This window comes from Mastigoproctus giganteus, chromosome 7, assembly GCF_048544385.1.
Source record: "Mastigoproctus giganteus isolate SK-2022 chromosome 7, ASM4854438v1, whole genome shotgun sequence".
NCBI classification, from domain to species: domain Eukaryota; kingdom Metazoa; phylum Arthropoda; class Arachnida; order Uropygi; family Thelyphonidae; genus Mastigoproctus; species Mastigoproctus giganteus.
The window spans coordinates 139,969,357-139,988,606 of NC_143581.1; the positions used below are offsets into that span (position 1 = coordinate 139,969,357).

Sequence of the window (19,250 nt, forward strand, 5' to 3'; positions counted from 1 at the left end):
CAAAGGGTTGCTCTTACGAAGAAAGGCTTAATTTTTGGATATTACAGTATCTGGGAACTAGTGCGAGGTGATCTGATTGAGGTATACAAAACCTTGAATAGTTCGAGCATGTTCAGTGCCGATGGGATTTTTCCTCTTTCTCAGAATAATCGCATGAGAGGGCATAAATTCAAATTGAGGAAAGACAGTTGTAGGGTAGATATTCGGAAGTTTGCCTTTAGCCATTGGATGGTTGATTGCTGGAACAAACTTCCATCTATCGCTGTAGAAGTTGATTGCTTAAATAGATTGAAGGCAGAACTAGACAAACATTTGGAGCGAGTGGATTGGAGAAATGGGAAGGGGATTTTTTTGTTGTTTTTTTTCTGGCTCATGCTGTATTAGCTTGATTTTTTGCATTATATGCCTATGCTAATGCCAATTGTCCAAAAAGTTTCGGTAAAATATTAGGCAATAAAAAGTGTTCTACCAATTGCGAAATTTAACCAAATTAAGGCAGGCAGCCTTACCGCGCGTAGATTTGACTCCATCCGATTTGAATTTGCCATTCTCATTAAGAGACTGTAGTTTCCTAATCGGCTGGCTATAAATAAAAGTTGAGGGCAAATGTTTGATTGCCTCGGAATTTCGCTTACTAACCCTGCACGGCCAATTGTAAGTAGCAATATCTCGGGTCAGATCATTCCATCATGTTAAGATAATTTTGCCAGAAGGGCACAAGAATATAAAAAATGTCGGTTTGAAAGAAGTATTATAGAGATTGTACTACATTTTGTAAGTGTAAAATAGTTACACAACTTTTGAATAATCGGAAAGATGTTGAAACGAAAGAATATTTATAAGTTTCTTCAGACATGAGAAATTATTCGATGCGTACTGGCTTACCTGCTCACGACAAAACACAGACTACTTTTCTTTAGGATAGTAGTCTGTGCTGCTAGTATGCAATAACATGCCATAATTGCCGATGCGCCTAACAAATCCCCAAACAAACAAACAACGTTCAGTGAGTTTAAGTACAGTACTGTATTGTTTATTTGACAGCTTTTAATCTCTAACTCACAGAGTTTGTTACTACTTTGTGCCCCATCTGGCGAATAAAAATTGAAATGCTGTTAGTCAGGTGTAAGACGGTATCAGGTGATTTTGTGAAAAGATGCCTGCCGCAGCTACCCCAGTGGTTATATTTACTTTATTTTGGGTTTTTGTTGGAGCAGTTTTACCTTGGTTTGTACCAAAAGGACAGAACAGAGGGTAAGTTACTGTAATTGTCATTAGGCGAACTTATCTGGGAAAAATAACTGTAGTATGTGAATTTGTGCAGCATAGGATAATTAAATTATGAAATAATTTAATTATTCGGAGAGATACAGATTAGCTCATAATTCTAAAATATCGTTTTTTTTTTTTGTTTTGTTTTTTTTTTTACTTTTCTCGGTCATAATGGTCTCCATGCTAAATGAACCAAGAGAAGTTTGTAAACTTGTATGGGGAAGCGAGGAGAGATGGAAAGTGTTACATCTACACATCTACTGTTTTATATGGATATGTTACCTGTCATAGAAACCATTTGCAGTTCTAGTTTACAACAGGGTTGAAACGTATGATTTTTTTTTTTTTTTGCTAATGAAACGGAAAGCATATTAGCAGAGGCATATGATGCAAGAAAGCATCATCAGCCATTTTCAAGGATGAAGGCCTCTCCAGCAACTTTCCAGTTCCTTCTGTTTTGAGCACTGGCCATCCATTTACTACCCACAAACTCATGAATTTCATCTATCCATCTCCGCCTTTGTCTTCCAGGTTTTCTTCTAGCTCTTCTTCGATACCATTCTGTTATTTTCTTAGTCCATCTGTCATCATGTCTTCGAGCTGTGCCCTGCCCAAGACCATTTTAGTTCTTTAGTTTTGATAAAAATGTCCTTTACTTGAGTTTGCTGCCTAATCCATGTGTTTCTCTTATCTAACAGTCTGATTCCCAATATAATTTGTTCCATTCTTCGCTTGTAGTTCTCAGCTTCTCTTCCATTCTTTTGGTGAGTGCCCAAGTTTCACTTCTATAAGTCATGGTGGGGAGTATACATTGGTTCATTATTTTGTGTTTCAGACAAACTGGGATATTGCTGTTCAGTATGTGACTATATTTCCTGAATGCTATCCATCCATATTAACATCATAGAAAGCATCATATTACACAGCATCGGCCAAAAAAAAATTACATTTGCTGAAGCTTGACTATCTCAAAAGTTGGCGGGGGAGGGTCCATTCCTGTTCCGTGCTTTGATCGAATTTGTCAATACCTTGATTTAAATTTGGCATTTCCATAACTTCTTTTTTTGTAGAGAGTATAACTGCAGCAGACAACCTTTCATAGCATTGCATTTTCATGCCTCAGCCAACAACCATTCATTGTTTTTATGCCTCTTGGTTATAACTTTTTTTTTAAATTGCCTATTTTTACATTTAGCAGTGTGTATTGTATTCAAATTTTTAATTTATGGTTTTTGTTCCATGGGCTTAGATAATAAAATGACTAATATATTAATCTTTACTCTGGCTATGATTAAATGAATAGTTAGTTTTTTGTTACGTAGTATGTGAATATACAGGGTTGTTAAAAAGCATCCCTTAAAGTATCCCTTTGTAGAGGGCTCTGGAGTGAGTTCTAAGGCTCCTACTGAAGAGAAATTTGGACAACAGGTACAATAAAGAATGTGCTCACCATTTATTGTGGGAAAAAAAAATTAGTTACAAAATTTGTCACTGTATGGTGCATAACTATCTTAGTTACGATTATGCAAATAATGTAAGTTATTTGCATAATTGTAAATTATTGCCACAGTGCCACTACTCAGCTCTACTGTACTGTATAAAAGCAAAGCAGTCTCTTCCAAATCATACAGTAAATGTTTGCCTGCACTACAGCAGCAACCAACAACGTTGCAGGAAAAGGTGCTATTAGTGAAGCTGCACTATCAGAACAGCAAAAATGCAGCTGCGGCCATCAGAAAATTCCGGCATCAGAAGTGCATAAGGTGTAGACCTATGACTGTTTGTGCTCTCCGCAAAATAATTGCAAAATTTGAAGCGACAGGACATCTCGGTGTTCGACCAGGTAGAGGTTGAAAATGAGTGGACTCCTCTCGTGTTGAAGATGTGGCTATGGCTGTTGTGCATTTATCAAGTCAATCTCCATGTGGTAGCACAAGTGTGCCAGCTGTTTCTCGTTAAGTGGACATTCTGTATTCCACACTAAGGCTAGTAATGCGTCAGATGTTGCGGTACTATTCTTAAAAGCTGCACATGCTACAGCAGCTAAAGCATGGCGATGCAGATATTCGTTTCACATACTTCAGTTTCTGGTGCGAATGACAGCGGATATAAAGTGCGTATTCACTTGCCCTTTATGGATAAGTGAATACGCACAAATGTCTTGGTTAACTCAAGTTATCCAAGAGGTCCCGTTGCATTCTCCAAAAGTGATAGTGCGGTGTGAATTTACGGCCACATTCATGATTGGGCCATATATTTTTTGAACAGATAACACTGACTGGACCTGTTCCATCACTGTACAGCGATATTATAAAATGTTGGCAAATTTCGCAATACCAGAGCTGCAACAACATGGGTGCCTTCAGGATACCACATTCATGCAAGGTGGTGCGCCACCCCCACATCCCCTGTTGTGTCCAAAGATTGCTAAGGTAACACTTTACAGATGAACGCGTCATCAGCCGTTGTTCCAAGACATCTTGGCCTCCCCGATCACCAGACCTCACTCTGTGCAACTTCTGGTTGCGGGGTTTTTTGAAGAACCAGGTGTATCGAAGGATGTCAAACTCTGACTGATCTGGAGGACAGCATTAGACGTCATGTGCTGGCTATTCCAGTTGACATGTTACGTTCAGCTGTAGAAAATGCCGTTCTTCGAATGGAAGCTGTTGTTGACTGACCAAAATGGAGGACACATTGAACAATTGTGGTGCTGTTCATGTGATTTGTATTGTCACAGTGCCATATAGTGACAAATTTTGTAACTAATTTTTTTTTTCCAATAAATGGTGAGCACATATATTATTGTACCTTTTATTGTGATTTTTTTTTTTTTTGGCTGATGCTGCATAAGCTCATACACATGCTTTCTTGCATCACATGCCACTACTACTACCTGTTGTCCAAATTTCTCTTCAGTGCAAGCCCTAGAACTCACTCCAGAGCCCTCTACGTAGATAGGGATACTTTAATTTTAACAACCCTGTATTTAAAAAAAAAGTAAATTATAATTTTAAAGTAGTTACAACAATGTAATTTGTCAGACTTGTGGGGGAATAGTGAAATAACACATAACAAATGTCACTGAGCTACTTACTTGCAAATGTTCAAATCAACTATACTGTAAATGTATCTGTAAGTATGGGTAAGTTTGTCGTATGATGGGTTCCAGTGCATACATAGAAATACCATTAGCCTTCCACTGCTAGTATAGCATCTGACAGACACCACTTTTTTAAATGTTATTTTTTAAATTGTAAATTAAATCAACTCCTCTGTACCCTTGCCTGCCAATATTCTCTAATTGGTTATACACTGTTTTCTGCTTTCATATCAACATACTATGAATTACGAGACATTAAATTTTTGTTTAACACTTAGCAGATACCGGGTGAGCAAAAGTCTGTCTTCCTTCTTGGTAGGCAACTCCTATTAGTAATGGCCAGAAGGCCGTTTGTGACAGAAGGTTAAACAGGCTATCAGATGGCTTGTACTTGAAGTAAATAGGATTTACTTTATACCAGATTGCAAGTACCAAATAATTAAAATAATTCATGATTATATATATAAGCTTTATTTGATTTAAAAAAAAAATATATATATATATATATATATATGGTTGTACAAATAACCTTTTTTTTTTTTTTTAATGAAAACCCCAAACACGAGAGGTATTAGAACCTATAGTACTTAGTACCATGCATGGGTTGGAGGTTGAGAAGACAAAAGAAGATATTTGTTGACATTAGACAAACTTCTTTAGACTGTAATTTTTGGGAAATACATATGAAGGAAGATTGTTCCAGAAAATAGCAGTTGAATGAATAAACGAGGAAGATGAAATGTTGGTTCTGTGCGTTTGAAAATTGGACAGTAAATGGATGTTGGCTAGTGGTGGCATGTGTTTGGATTGTTTTGAAAGAGAGAGAGAGAGCGGGAATTGTAGAAGCCAATTCAGAAGAACAGTGCCATTGGCAGTATCTGTAGAAAAGGCATGCAGCAGAAACAGTACATGTGAGACAGAGTGTAGAGACTCTGTTAGAGATGAGTCATTAATTAACCTAGCTGCCCTCTACTAAATGCAAGCCTGAGAGGTTTCGGGGACATCACCCCCAGATGTGGGAACAATATTCCATGGTAGGACGGATTTGCGATTTGTACAGGGTGAACAGCTGTTTGGAAGGAAAGTAATGTGGAGAGCGAAAGAGAAAACCAAGATTTTTGGATGCAAAGGAAGCAATATTTGTAATGTGCTTGTGCCAAGGATTGAAATCAACTAAGTTGTCTTAGCCCCACTGGAGAATTACCTGAAGATTGGCATTTATGGAATTGGTAGCAGATATTCAAGAAGTTGAAGCTAATTGAGCAGGATGAGTTTTCTCAAAGTGGAATGCAACCTGCTATCATCAGCAAAACTGAATATGATTTCCAATTAATGGCAGAAGGTCATTAATATACAAGAGGAAAAGAGTAGAGGAAAGAACTGAACCTTGGGGTACACCAGCATTAGTGGAGAAGTTAGAACGAAGAGAGCCATCTACCATTACCCTCAGTGAACAGTCAGAGAAAAAACTGGATAACCAATTACAAAAAAACAGTTGGCAAACCATAAGATGGAAGCTTCAGGTAATTCACAAAGTGCATTAGAAAAGGTGTGACGCCTAAGCAGTGGAATAATGCAGTCATAGTTTTGCTGCATAAGAAAGGAGATAAATCAGAAATTGGAAATTATAGACCAATGAGCTTGTTATCCCACATCTACAAGTTGTTCACAAGGGTCATTACTAACAGATTAGAAAGAATACTTGATGAGAATCAACCAAAAGAGCAAGCTGGCTTTAGAACAAGATTCTCAACTAGGGATCACCTTCACGTAATATCACAGCTAATGGAGAAAGCAAATGAATATAAAACACCATTGTGCCTGGCATTTGTGGATTATGAAAAGGCATTTGACTCCATATAGCATAAGGCAATGTTTCGGGCACTGGAAAGACAAAGCATAGATACCCCACATATTATGATTTTGAAGAAAATATATGAGAATGCTACCTCCTTTATTAGACTAGACAAAGACAGTAGGAAATTTAAAATCGAGAAAGGAGTTCGACAAGAAGACACAATATCTCCGAAGCTGTTTACTGCTGCCCTTGAGGAAGCTTTCAGAAGATTAGACTGGTCGCAGAAAGGAGTCAATGCGAACGGAGAGTACCTAAACCATTTACGATTTGCAGATGACATTATGGTCATAAGCCACGATCCCAAAGAATTAGAGGAAAATCTTAATCAGTTATGCACAGTTAGTAAGTATTTTGGACTAAAGATGAATATGGCTAAAACAAAAGTAATGATAAACAAGTATGCTACAGAAAGGGAAATAATGACTGAAGGAGCAGTAATTGAAAAGGTCGAGTCATATACTTATCTGGGACAAGTTATTAGCTGCAATAATGATAAATGGCTGGAAGTCAAGAGAAGAATAAATTTTGGATGGATAGCATTCAGGAAATATAGTCACATACTGAAGAGCAATATCCCAGTTTTTCTGAAATGCAAAATAATGAACCAATGTATACTCCCCACCATGCCTTATGGAAGTGAAACTTGGGCACTCACCAAAAGAATGGAAGAGAAGCTGAGAACTACACAGCGAAGAATGGAACGAATTATATTGGGAATCAGACTGTTAGATAAGAAGAGAAACACATGGATTAGGCAGCAAACTCAAGTAAAGGACATTCTTATCAAAACTAAAGAACTAAAATGGTCTTGAGCAGGATGCAGCTCGAAGACATGATGAAGATGGACTAAGAAAATAACAGAATGGTATTAAGGGTAAGTTGCTACAATGGATAAAAGGATGGTTAAGTGGGAGAAGACAGAGGGTGGTAATCAGTGGGTGCTGCTCTTCGTCGATTAATGTTATTAGTGGAGTCCCACAGGGTTCGGTGTTGGGTCCACCGTTGTTTTGTATATTTATCAATGATATTGATGAAGGTATATCATATCAGGCTTAATGTTGAAGTTTGCAGATGATACAAAGGTTGGCAGGGTTAGAAAATGAAAAAGACCTGGGAGTAATTGTGCAGTCAGATATGAAGTTTTCTGAGCAATGCAGGCAGGGTTGTTAATGAGAGTAATGGCAGTGTGCTACTGCAACAGGATCTAGATAATTTGGACAGATGGGCTAAGAAGTGGCAACCGAAGGTTAACCTTAACAAATGCAAAGTACTGCATATGGGTAGAAGTAACCCCAGAGAAACGTACCAACTGTGTGTTACTCTACACTTAAGGTGGTAGAAAATGAAAAAGACCTGGGAGTAATTGTGCAGTCAGATATGAAGTTTTCTGAGCAATGCAGACAGGCTGCCAGGGCAGGTCATGGGGTTTTGTCAATGATATGTAGCAATTTTGCTAGCAGGGAAAAGGAGGTGATTGTCCCTCTGTATAAGGCAATGGTCAGGCCACGCCTTGAGTACTGCGTACAGGTCTCGAGGCCTCATTTTAGGAAGGATGTAGATTTTCTTGAGTGTGTACAGAGAAGGGCAACAAGATTGGTGAGGGGAATGAAGGGATCCTCTTACCAAGAGAGGCCTAAGCTCTGCAAATTGCAGTGGCTGGAAACTAGGCATCTGTGCGGTGATCTGATTGAGGTGTATAAGGCCTTGAATGGTTTGAGCACGCTGAATTCTGATGGGATCCTTCCACTTTTTCAGATTACGAAGCTAAGGGGACATAAATTCAAATTAAGAAAAGACAGATGTAGAATAGATGTGCGGAAATTTGTCTTTAGCCAGCGGGTGGTTAATTGCTATAACAAACTTCCATCTGTTGTTGTGGAAGTTGATAGGTTGAATAAATTTAAGGAGGAAGTGGACAGGCATTTGGAAGGAATGGTGTGATTTTTTTTTTTTTTTTTGGCTGATGTTGCATAAGCTCATACACTTGCTTTCTTGCATCACATGCCACCACTACTACTACTACAAAGGTGGAGATGGATAGATGAAATTCATGAGTTTGTTTGTAGTAAATGGATGTCCAGTGCTCAAAACAGAAGGAACTGGAAAGTTGCTGGAGAGGCCTTCATCCTGCAGTGGATTGAAAATGGCTGATGATGGTGAAGATGGAAGCTTGTTTAGAAGACCTTTATGCCAAACACGATCAAAAGCCTTTGAGATGTCAAGAGTAACTGCTTCTGTTTCGCTGAACTGTTCCATTGAATTTGTCCATAAATGGGTAACATAAGCAAGAAAATCATCAGTGGATCGACACTATTGGAATCCATATTGACGTTGATCAGACAGAATGTTTCACGGTAGTTTAAGAGTTGGCGGTTAATTTCTTTCTCCATTACTTTAGATCAGTGTTTCTCAACCTTTTTTTAATTATTGCCCCCCCCCGAAGGGCTTTTTTTTTTTTTAGACTTTTTTTTTTCTAATTGCACCCCATGAACTTTTAAACAAGAAAATGCTTTATACTTACTCTTTCTATTCAATGGCATCCCTGAACCTGATGCTTCTTAGCTAAAAGGTCAATGTTTGGTATGATGTTAGCAAGTTTAATTCTAATGTTTCCTCTTGAACATATGTCAATTCTATTTCTTTCCTTTGTTAATATTTTATTTACTGAACCAAAAATAACTTTCAACCATATAAGATGGAAAACAAAGCAGTACCTTCCCTTTTCAGACCACATTGTTGGATAAGGAAGTTTAGTTGCTTTTTATCCCCACAGCTCAGCCATTCCAGCTTTTTATTTGTATTCTTTGTTACATTTCAATTCAATGATTTCTTGAATTTCTTCACTAGCAGACTCAGCTTCGCGTCCAATTGGACCTAACATCCATGGCTTCACCTCAAAAGAAAATAAATTTTAAAATCTATTTTTCATTTCACCTTTTAAAGAACACAAATGATCTGAATAATTATGATTCTTGGTGAGAGCATCATTGATTTCAGCTAACTGTTGCATATCATGAAATGGTTTCTCATTCAATTACTTTCAGATTTTCCAGTTAGCATTAGCATTAGCAGAGGCATATGATGCAAGAAAGCAAGCTTATTCAGCATCAGCCAAAAAAAACAAAAAAAAAAAAAAAAAAAACCCACTCCCATTTCACCCCTCCGTTCGTTCGAAATACCTGTCCAGTTGAGCTTTAAATTTGTTTAGGCTATCAACTTCAACAACCAGTGATGGAAGTCGGTTCCACCAACCAACCACCCGCTGGCCAAAGGCAAATTTCCGCACATCTATCCGACAGTTTTTCAGTGAAGGCTTTTAATACACTTTTGCAGTCTATCACAACACTTAATTTCCCTTGAAGTTGAAGTAATACTTCATTTAGTTTTTGAAAAATCCAAGCCATATAGTATATGTTATTTTTGCGTTTGCTGATCTCCTTTGCTTTCTTAAAAAACAATTATTGTATCAAAAAGGTTTATAAATCTTGTTAGACAGTTTCCTTTGGAAAGCCATCTGACTTCTATATATAAAAGAAGCCTCACATACTGTTCTTCATTATCAACACAAAATTTTCTGAAAAGGTGATCATATTTGCTATGTGACTTTATTTTATTAATGGTTTTAATAACTATATTGAGAGATTGACAAAGAAGTGGACTAATATTTTTTGCAACCAGATGCTGTTGGTGCACAATGCAGTGTATTGCAATAACTTCAGGACATACTTCCTTTAGGTGGGCTATAAAACCTTTGTTTTTCAACCATGTAGGTAGCACCATCATTCGCATAGGATACCAAATTTTCCAATGGTACTTGTTTTTCATCAAACCATGTTTTTACAGTAGCAAAAATGGATGCTCCAGTACAGTCAGTTTCTATAGATTTTATAAACATCTCTTCTTGCAATTTACAATCATCGAAATTATGAATGTATGCCATTATAGAAGGGCCTTATTGTTAGTAACTGTGGATTCATCAATCTGAATAGAAAATTTTCTTGTTTTTAGTGTGTCAATTAGCTGCTCTTCATTGTTAATTGATAACTCAATGATTCATTTTCAAATTGAATCGTTGCTCAATGGCAATACTTTTAAAATACTAGGATTTTGATGCATCACTGTTAAAATTAGTCTGTAACGCAAGTTGGATCACAGTCTCGGCAACTGTATGAGCACTACTATTGCAATGATTTCAGTAATTTCATAATACGCAATCATTCTGTTGTCGGGTGTCTCCGTAGCCAGGTGGGCAAGAGCAGCAGTGCGTAGCACAAGCTTCTTGATTAGACTGGGGTTCGAAGCCGTGACCACCAAATACGTAGGATGCGGAAAGGTCAGGGAATGACCAACACATATCCCCGGAGCAATATGGCTTTAGTTGCTAATGCTCCTAAAAACCAAATAACAAACAACAATATTCTTTTGTCATATTTGTGTTCTTAAATAAGCAAGTAACAGTGTTAAGTTGCTCAAAATTCTGTTTTCAATTTTTAAAATATTCAATACATTTACCAACTTGATCAAGATGTTTCCCTTTTAAGTGATTTTAAGTCTTGAAGATTTCATAGCCTCATTTGCAAAAGAACTATTACACATAAGACACATGGGCTGCCTTGAGTCGAATGGGCTTTCAATAAAACCACAAGCTAAATATTCATTCAAATACTGTCGATACTTTCTTTTCAGCACTTGACATGATTGATGATGGGTTGAATAACTACGAAGAATTAAATAATAAAATAAACTATTTTTATTTAACTGTCACTCACAAAAGCACTGGGGTCAAAAATAAAAGATTTGCACAAGGAAACAATAAATCAATACTAATTGTCACTTAGAAAGTAGAAACAGTAGACCAGCAGTTCCCAACTGGTGGTTTGCGAACCCCTGGGGGTTCGCATTAAAAAATCTGTAATGGCGGCTGTTTAGATTTACATAGGTAAATTATTGTAAACTACAAAATATAACTAATAATAAACGAAGTAAAATTAAATAAAATAAAAAGTAAAGAATTGGCAAAGAAAGAAACCAAGTGTCATGTTGAATAAATGTTTTCCATACTATTTTTTTTTTTTTTTTTTCATTCACAGGGATCATTGTTATGTATAGATACTTTTCTTTCTTTTTTTTAGAACCTATAGTACTGTACTTAGTAATGTGCATGGTTTGAAGTTTGAAAAGATAAAGGAAGAAACTTGTTGCTATTAGACTTGAACTTCTGTAGATTGTAATTTTCAGGTTGTTCCTGAAAACAGAAGTTGAATGAATACATGAAGAAGAAAAGTTGATTCTGTGAGTAGTAGCAGTGGCATGTGATGCAAGAAAGCAAGTGTATGAGCTTATGCAGCATCAGCCAAAAAAAAAAAAAATTACACCATTCCCTCCAAATGCCTGTCCAGTTCCTCCTTAAATTTATTTAACCTATCAACTTCCACAACGACAGATGGCAGTTTGTTCCAGCAATTAACCGCCCGTTGGCTAAAGGCAAATTTCTGCACATCTATTCTACATCTGTCTTTTCTTAATTTGAATTTATGCTCCCTTAGGTTCGTAATCTGAACAAGTGGAAGAATCCCATCAGAATTCAGTCTCAGCCCATTCAAGGCCTTATACACCTAAATCAGATCACCATGCAGGTGCCTAGTCTCCAGCCACTGCAATTTGCAGAACTTAAGCCTCTCTTGGTAAGAGGATCCCTTCATTTCCCTCACCAATCTTGTTGCCCTTCTCTGTGCATGCTCAAGCAAATCTACATCCTTCCTAAAATGAGGCCTCCACACCTGTACGCAGTACTCAAGGCGTGGCCTGACCATTGCCTTATACAGAGGGACAATCACCTCCTTTTCCCTGCTAGCAAAATTCCTATATATCATTGACAAAACCCTATGACCTGCCGTGGCAGCCTGTCTACATTGCTCAGAGAACTTCATATCTGACTGCACAATTACTCCCAGGTCTTTTTCATTTTCTACCACCTTAAGTGTAGTACTACACAGTTGGTACGTTTCTCTGGGGTTACTTCTACCCATATGCAGTACTTTTCATTTGTCAAGGTTAAACTTCAGTTGCCACTTAGCCCATCTGCCCAGATTATCGAGATCCTGTTGCAGTAGCACACTACCATTACTGTCATTAACAACCCTTCCAACCTTTGTATCATCTGCAAACTTTGGCATTAAGCCTGATATACCTTCATCAATATCATTGATAAATATACAAAACAACAGAGGACCCAGCACCGAACCCTGTGGGACTCCACTAATAACATTAGTGGAGTTCCGCTAATGTTATTACTGACCAGGAGTTTGAACTTGGTCAGTAAAAGGATGTTGACTGGTTGGTGGCACGTATTCGGACTGCTCTGAAAGAGAGAGCGGGAATTATAGAAGCCAATTCAGAAGAACAGTTTTCCACAGATACTTCCCATGGAAGTATCTGTGGAAAAGGCATGCAACAGAAACAGTCTATGAGACAGATAATGGAGAGACTCTGTTAGAGATGAGACATTAATAAAACTAACTGCTCTCTTTTGAAGGAATCTAGAAGCCTGAGAAAGGTTTTTTTTTGGGTGGGGGTACCCCAGATGTGGGAACAATATTCCATGGTAGGCCGGATTTGTGATTTCTACAGAGTAAACAACTGTTTAGAGGAAAAGTAATGCCGAGAGTGAAAGAGAAAACAGTTTTTTAGATGCACAGGAAATAGTATTTGTAATGTGCTTTATGCCAATAGAGATTAGAAGTCAGGGTAATTCCCAAGGTCTTGCATAGAAATTGTCATCGGAGATAAGCATAGGAGCAGAAGAAACCTTTATTGCGAGATATGACAAGACTGAGTTTTAGAAGGATTGAAATTAAGTTGTCTTTGCCCCACTGGAGAACAGCATTTAAGGATTTTGCAGGGGATACTCCAGAAGTTGAAGCAGATTGAGCAGGGCAAGGTTTTTCAAACTGGAAGGTGGAATGCAATGTGCTATCGTCAGAAAATTATGGATAGAATTTTTGGTCAATGGAAGGTCGTTAATATACAATAGGAAAAGAGTGGAACTGAACCTTGTGGAATACCAGTGTTACTGGAAAAGTTAAAAGACAGTCATCACCTTCAGTGAGTGGTCAGGGAGAAAACTGGATACTCAATTACAAAGAACAGCTGGCAAACCATAGGATGGAAGCTTATTTAGAAGACCTTTATGCCAAATACAATCAAAAGCTGTTGAAATGTCGAGCAATGGCTTGAGTTTGACCAAACTTTTCCACTGAATTTGTCCATAGATGGGTAATATAAGCCAGAATATCACCAGTGGTTCGACACTGACGGAATCCATACTGGCGATCGTTGATCAGATGAAAGATTTCCAGGTAGTTTAAGAGTTGGTGGTTAATTGATTTCTCCCTTACTTTGGAAAGAGTAGAAGTAATTGCAATGGGACGATTAGCATTAGTAGAGGCATATGATGCAAGAAAGCAAGCTTATTCAGCGTCAGCCAAAAAAAAAAAAAAAAAAGCACAACCACTACTCCCATTTCACCCCTCCGTTCGTTCGAAATACCTGTCCAGCTAAGCCTTAAATTTGTTTAGGCTATCAACTTCAACAACAAGTGATGGAAGTCTATTCCACAAACCAACTGCCCGCTGGCTAAAGGCAAATTTCCGCACATCTATCCGGCATCCGTCCTTCCTCAATTTGAATTTATGCCCTCTCAGGTGATTATTCTGAGCAAGAGGAAGAATCCCATCGGCATTGAGCATGCTCAAGCCATTCAAAGCCTTATACACCTCTATCAGATCACCTCGCCGATGCCTAGTCTCCAGACTCTGTAATTTGCAAAATTTAAGCCTTTCTTCGTAAGAGCAACCCTTTGTTCCATTCACTAATCTTGTTGCCCTTCTCTGTACTCGTTCCAGCAGCTCTACATCCTTCTTGAAATGAGACTTCCAGACCTGTATACAGTACTCAAGGTGTGGCTTGACCAATGCCTTATACAAGGGAATAATCACATCCCTATCCCTGCTAGAAAAATTCCTGTATATCATTGACAAGACACCATGAGCTACTCTTGCAGCTCGTCTGCACTGCTCAGAGAACTTCATATCTGCCTGCACAATTACCCCCAGGTCCTTTTCATTCTCTACCACTGTCAGCGTAGTACCACAGAGTTGATACGTTGATCTGGGGTTACTGTTTCCCATATGTAGTACTTTACATTTGTCAATGTTAAACTTCATTTGCCACCTCTCAGCCCATCTGCTCAACCTTTCCAGATCCTGTTGCAGCAGCATAGCATCAGTAGTGTCCTTAACAACCCTGCCAACCTTTGTATCGTCTGCAAAATTGGACATTAAGCTTGATATACCATCATCTATATCATTTATAAATACAGAAAACAACAATGGACCCAACACTGAACCCTGAGGAACTCCACTAATAACATTAGTCCACGTTGAGCAGTGTCCATTGATTACCACTCTCTGTCTTCTGCCACTCAACCATTCCTTTATCCATAGCAGCAGTTTGCCTCCAATGCCACACTGCTCCAATTTGTGCAGCAGTCTTCCATGTGCAACAGTATCAAAAGCCTTTCTAAGATCCAAAAATAATAATGTCAAAGTTTTTTTTTTTTTTTTTTATGAGAACCCCAAACACGAGAGGTATTATAACCTATAGTACTTAGTACCGTGCTTGGGTTGGAGGTTGAGAAGATGAAAGAAGATATTTGTTGATATTGGACTTGAACTTCTGTAGATTGTAATTTTCAGGAAATACGTATGAAGGAAGGTTGTTCCAGAAAACGGCAGTTGAATGAATAAATGAGGAAGATGAAAAGTTGGTTCTGTGGGTTTGAACTTGGACAGTAAATGGATGTTGGCTGGTGGTGGCACGTGTTCGGAATGTTTTGAAAGAGAGAGCGGGAATTATAGAAGCCAATTCAGAAGAACAGTGCCCATGGAAGTATCTGTAGAAGAGACATGCAGCAGAAACAGTGCGTTTATGAGAAAGCGAGTGAAGAGACTCTGTTAGAGATGAATCATTAATTAACCTAACTGTCCTCTTCTGAATGGAATCAAGAAAGAAGCCTGAGAGAGGTTTTGGGGGCACCACCCCAGATGTGGGAACAATATTCCATGGTAGGGCGGATTTGCGATTTATACAGAGTGAGCAGCTGTTTGGGAGAAAAGTAACGTCGAGAGCGAAAGAGAAAACCAAGTTTTTTAGATGCAGAGGAAGCAATATTTGTAATGTGCTTGTGCCAAGAGAGATTAGAAGTCAGGGTAATCCCCAAAAGAGATATATCATTTTGCCTAGAAATCGGAGTGTCACTAAAGATAAGCATAGGAGCAGAAGAATCCTTTTTGCGAGATATTAGACAAGATTGAGTTTTAGAAGGGTTGAAATCAACTAGCATTTAGCATTAGCATTAGTAGAGGCATTTGATGCAAGAAAGCAAGCTTATGCAGCATCAGCCAAAAAAAAAAAAACCCACTTCCACTTCACCCCTCTGTTTGTTCAAAATACCTGTCCAGCTGAGCCTTAAACTTATTTAAGCTATCAACCTCCACTACAAGGGATGGAAGTCTGTTCCACCAACCAACCACCCGCTGGCTAAAGGCAAATTTCCGCACGTCTATCCTACATCTGTCTTTCCTCAATTTGAATTTATGCCCTCTCAGGTGATTATTCTGAGCTAGAGGAAGAATCCCATCAGCATTGAGCATGCTTAAACCATTCAAGGCTTTATACACCTCTATCAGATCACCTCGCTGGTGCCTAGTCTCCAGACACTGTAATTTGCAAAACTTAAGCCTTTCTTCGTAAGAGCACCCCTTTGTTCCATTCACTAATCTTGTTGCCCTTCTCTGTACTCGTTCCAGCAGCTCTACATCCTTCTTGAAATGAGGCCTCCAGACCTGTATACAGTACTCTAGGTGTGGCCTGACCATCGCCTTATACAATGGAATAATCACCTCCTTATCCCTGCTGGAAAAATTCCTGTATATCATTGACAATACTCCATGAGCTACTCTTGCAGCCCGTCTGCACTGCTCAGAGAACTTCATATCTGCCTGCACAACCACCCCCAAGTCCCTTTCATTCTCTACCACTGTCAGTGTTGTACCACAGAGTTGATACGTTGCTCTGGGGTTGCTGTTTCCCATGTGTAGTACTTTACATTTGTCAATGTTAAACTTCATTTGCCACCTCTCAGCCCATCTGCTCAACCTTTCCAGATCCTGTTGCAGCAGCATAGTGTCAGTAGTGTCCTTGACAACCCTGCCAACCTTTGTATCGTCTGCAAACTTGGACATTAATCCCGATATACCATCATCAATATCATTTATAAATACAGAAAACAATAATGGACCCAACACTGAGCCCTGAGGGACTCCACTAATAACATCAGTCCACGATGAGCAGTGTCCATTGATTACCACTCTGTCTTCTCCCCCTCAACCACCCCTTTATCCATAGCAGCAATTTGCCTCCAATGTCACACTGCTCCAATTTGTGTAGCAGTCTTCCATGTGCAACAGTATCAAAAGCCTTTCTAAGATCCAAGTATATAATATCAAAGTTATTCCCTGCATCCAGTTCTTTTGTGACTGCATCATAGTATCGAATCAAGTTGGTCAGGCAAGACTTCCCCTTAACAAAACCATGCTGTGTCTGAGCTATAACTGAAGTCTTGTCTAAATGATCCTGCAGTGCGTCTTTAACCAGTGCCTCCATTAATTTTCCTGGAACAGAAGTTAAGCTCACAGGTCTATAATTACTTGTGTCAGCCTTTGATCCTCCTTTGTGAATTGGGGTCACATTTGCACATTTCCAGTCTATGGGTATCTCCCCTGAGTCCAAGGAAGCTCTCATAACTAAGTTGTCTTTGGCCCACTGCAGAATTACCTGAAGATCGGCATTTAAGGAATTGGCAGCAGATTTTCGAGAACTTGAAGCTGATTGAGCTGGACAAGGTTTCTCAAAATGGAAAGTTGAATGCAATGTGCTATCATCGGCAAAACTATGGATAGGATTTCCAGTCAATGGAAGAAGGTCATTGATATACAAGAGGAAAAGAGTGGGGGAAAGAACTGAACCTTGGGGGACACTGGCATTAGTGGAGAAGTTAGAAGACAGAGAGCCAACTACCATCACCCTCAGTGAGCGATCAGAGAGAAAACTGGATAACCAATTACTAAAAACAGTTGGCAAACCATAAGATGGAAGCTTGTTTAGAAGACCTTTATGCCAAACACGATCAAAAGCCTTTGAGATATCAAGAGCAACTACTTGTGTTTCACCAAACCTTTCCATTGAATTAGTCCATAAATGGGTAACATAAGCCAGAATATCACCAGTGGATCGACACTGACGGAATCCATACTGGCGATCGTTGATCAGATGGAAGGTTTCTAGGTAGTTTAAGAGTTGGCGGTTAATTGATTTCTCTATTACTTTAGAAAGAGTAGACGTAATTGCAATGGGACGATAATTGGATGGGAGGGATTTGTCACCCTTTTTAGGAACTGGCTGGATATGAGCAAATTTCCAAGCAGAAGGAAAAACACCTTTGGAATAAGAAAGTGAAAAAAGGCGGCAAAGAATAGGAGTAAGTTCAGGAGCACAGGTTTTGAGAACAAGTGGAGAAATACCATCAGGACCTGGAGCTTTCTTAGCATCAAGATTCATCAAAATCCTTCTGATATCCTTTTGACGGAAGACCACAGGAGGCATTGAATGGAGCGTGTTAGGAATGGTGGGAGGTGTTTTACCAAGATCATTAATACATGAGCTCGAAGAAAAATGGGATGCTAGCAGGTCAGCTTTATCCTTGGCTGAAGTGACAACAGAACCATCTGGTTTGGACAGAGCTAGGAGCAGAGATGGGCAAAAGTTGCGGCCAATAGCTTTGGCAAGAGACCAGAATGCTCGGCTACCATTAGGGCAAGAAGCAAGTTTTCTACTCTTAGCCTGTTCACACTCTAGTTTGGACTGATTAATAACTGCTTTACAATTGTTGCGAGCTTTGGTGTAGGCAGAAAATGAAACTGAAGAATTAGAAACAAGCCAATTACGATATGCAACGTTCTTCTCTTGGACAGCCTTAGCACATTTATTGGAAAACCAAGGTTTAGATAAAGGACGAGATTTTAAAGTGGAGTGTGGGATAAAGGATTCCATTCCTGCAAGAATAATTTCACTGACACGATCTGAGCAAACGTTGACATCAGAAGTTTTGGAACAGTAATCAGACCAAGGAAAAGAAGAAAAGAAGTCTCGCAGGTCATCCCATTTTGCATTCTTGTAATGCCAAACAATACGAGGTTGGGAATAGCCATGAGATAAAGGTTCCATTGGAGAAGAGACAATCACCAAGTTGTGATCTGAAGTGCTTAAAGGACCTCTCACTTCAACCTTGTACTTAGAAGGGTTGTTTGTGAGAAAAAGATCAAGCATATTGGCTGTATGATTAGGATTGTCCGGTATTCTTGTAGGTAAATGAACAATCTGTGCTAGGTCATTAGTAATTGCAAAAGCCTCAGCATCTCGACCTGCTGGATCGGTGTGACTAGAAAACGGAAGCCAGCTGGAATTGTGAACGTTAAAATCACCAAGGAAAATTACCTCACTGTTAGGAAAGTTGGACTTTCTCCAGTCCAACTTTCCTAACAGTGAGGTAAGTCAAGTTGCAAAGAGAGGAAGTCAAAGAGCTCCAAGTGATTAGTGGAGTTGGGAGAACGGTAGAGACAACAGATGAATTTTACACAATGAGGTAGAGAGATTTTAAGCCAGAAAAGATCAAAGAGAGGAGATTCCAAATTGCCAAGTCTCTGACAGGGAATATCAGAACGGACATATGCACAAGTACCACCTTTGAGGCGAAAGGAATCATACAGCAAATAATTTGGACATCTGAGATGAGCAGTAGTTGAATCAACTGATAACTGAGATTCAGTCAGAAAAAGTAAATGGGGTTTGGAAGACTGCAAGTGGAAATGGACATCGTTGAGATTAGAATTGAGACCA

General features: G+C 38.9%; 1 protein-coding gene across 2 annotated transcripts in view; it reads left to right on the forward strand.

Annotated features, from left to right (window-relative positions):
• Positions 1–1,081: 1,081 nt before the first annotated feature.
• LOC150083226 (V-type proton ATPase subunit e 2-like) overlaps positions 1,082–19,250 on the forward strand; it is a 122,070-nt gene continuing 103,901 nt past the window's right edge. Inside the window, exon 1 of one of the 2 annotated variants that reach the window (XM_090377121.1) lies at positions 1,082–1,254. In XM_090377121.1, the coding sequence (XP_090233247.1) occupies positions 1,157–1,254 (98 nt within the window). In that variant the 5' untranslated portion in view covers positions 1,082–1,156. The remainder of the gene's footprint in view (positions 1,255–19,250) is intronic. The other variant, XM_090377120.1, reaches the window with a different exon arrangement.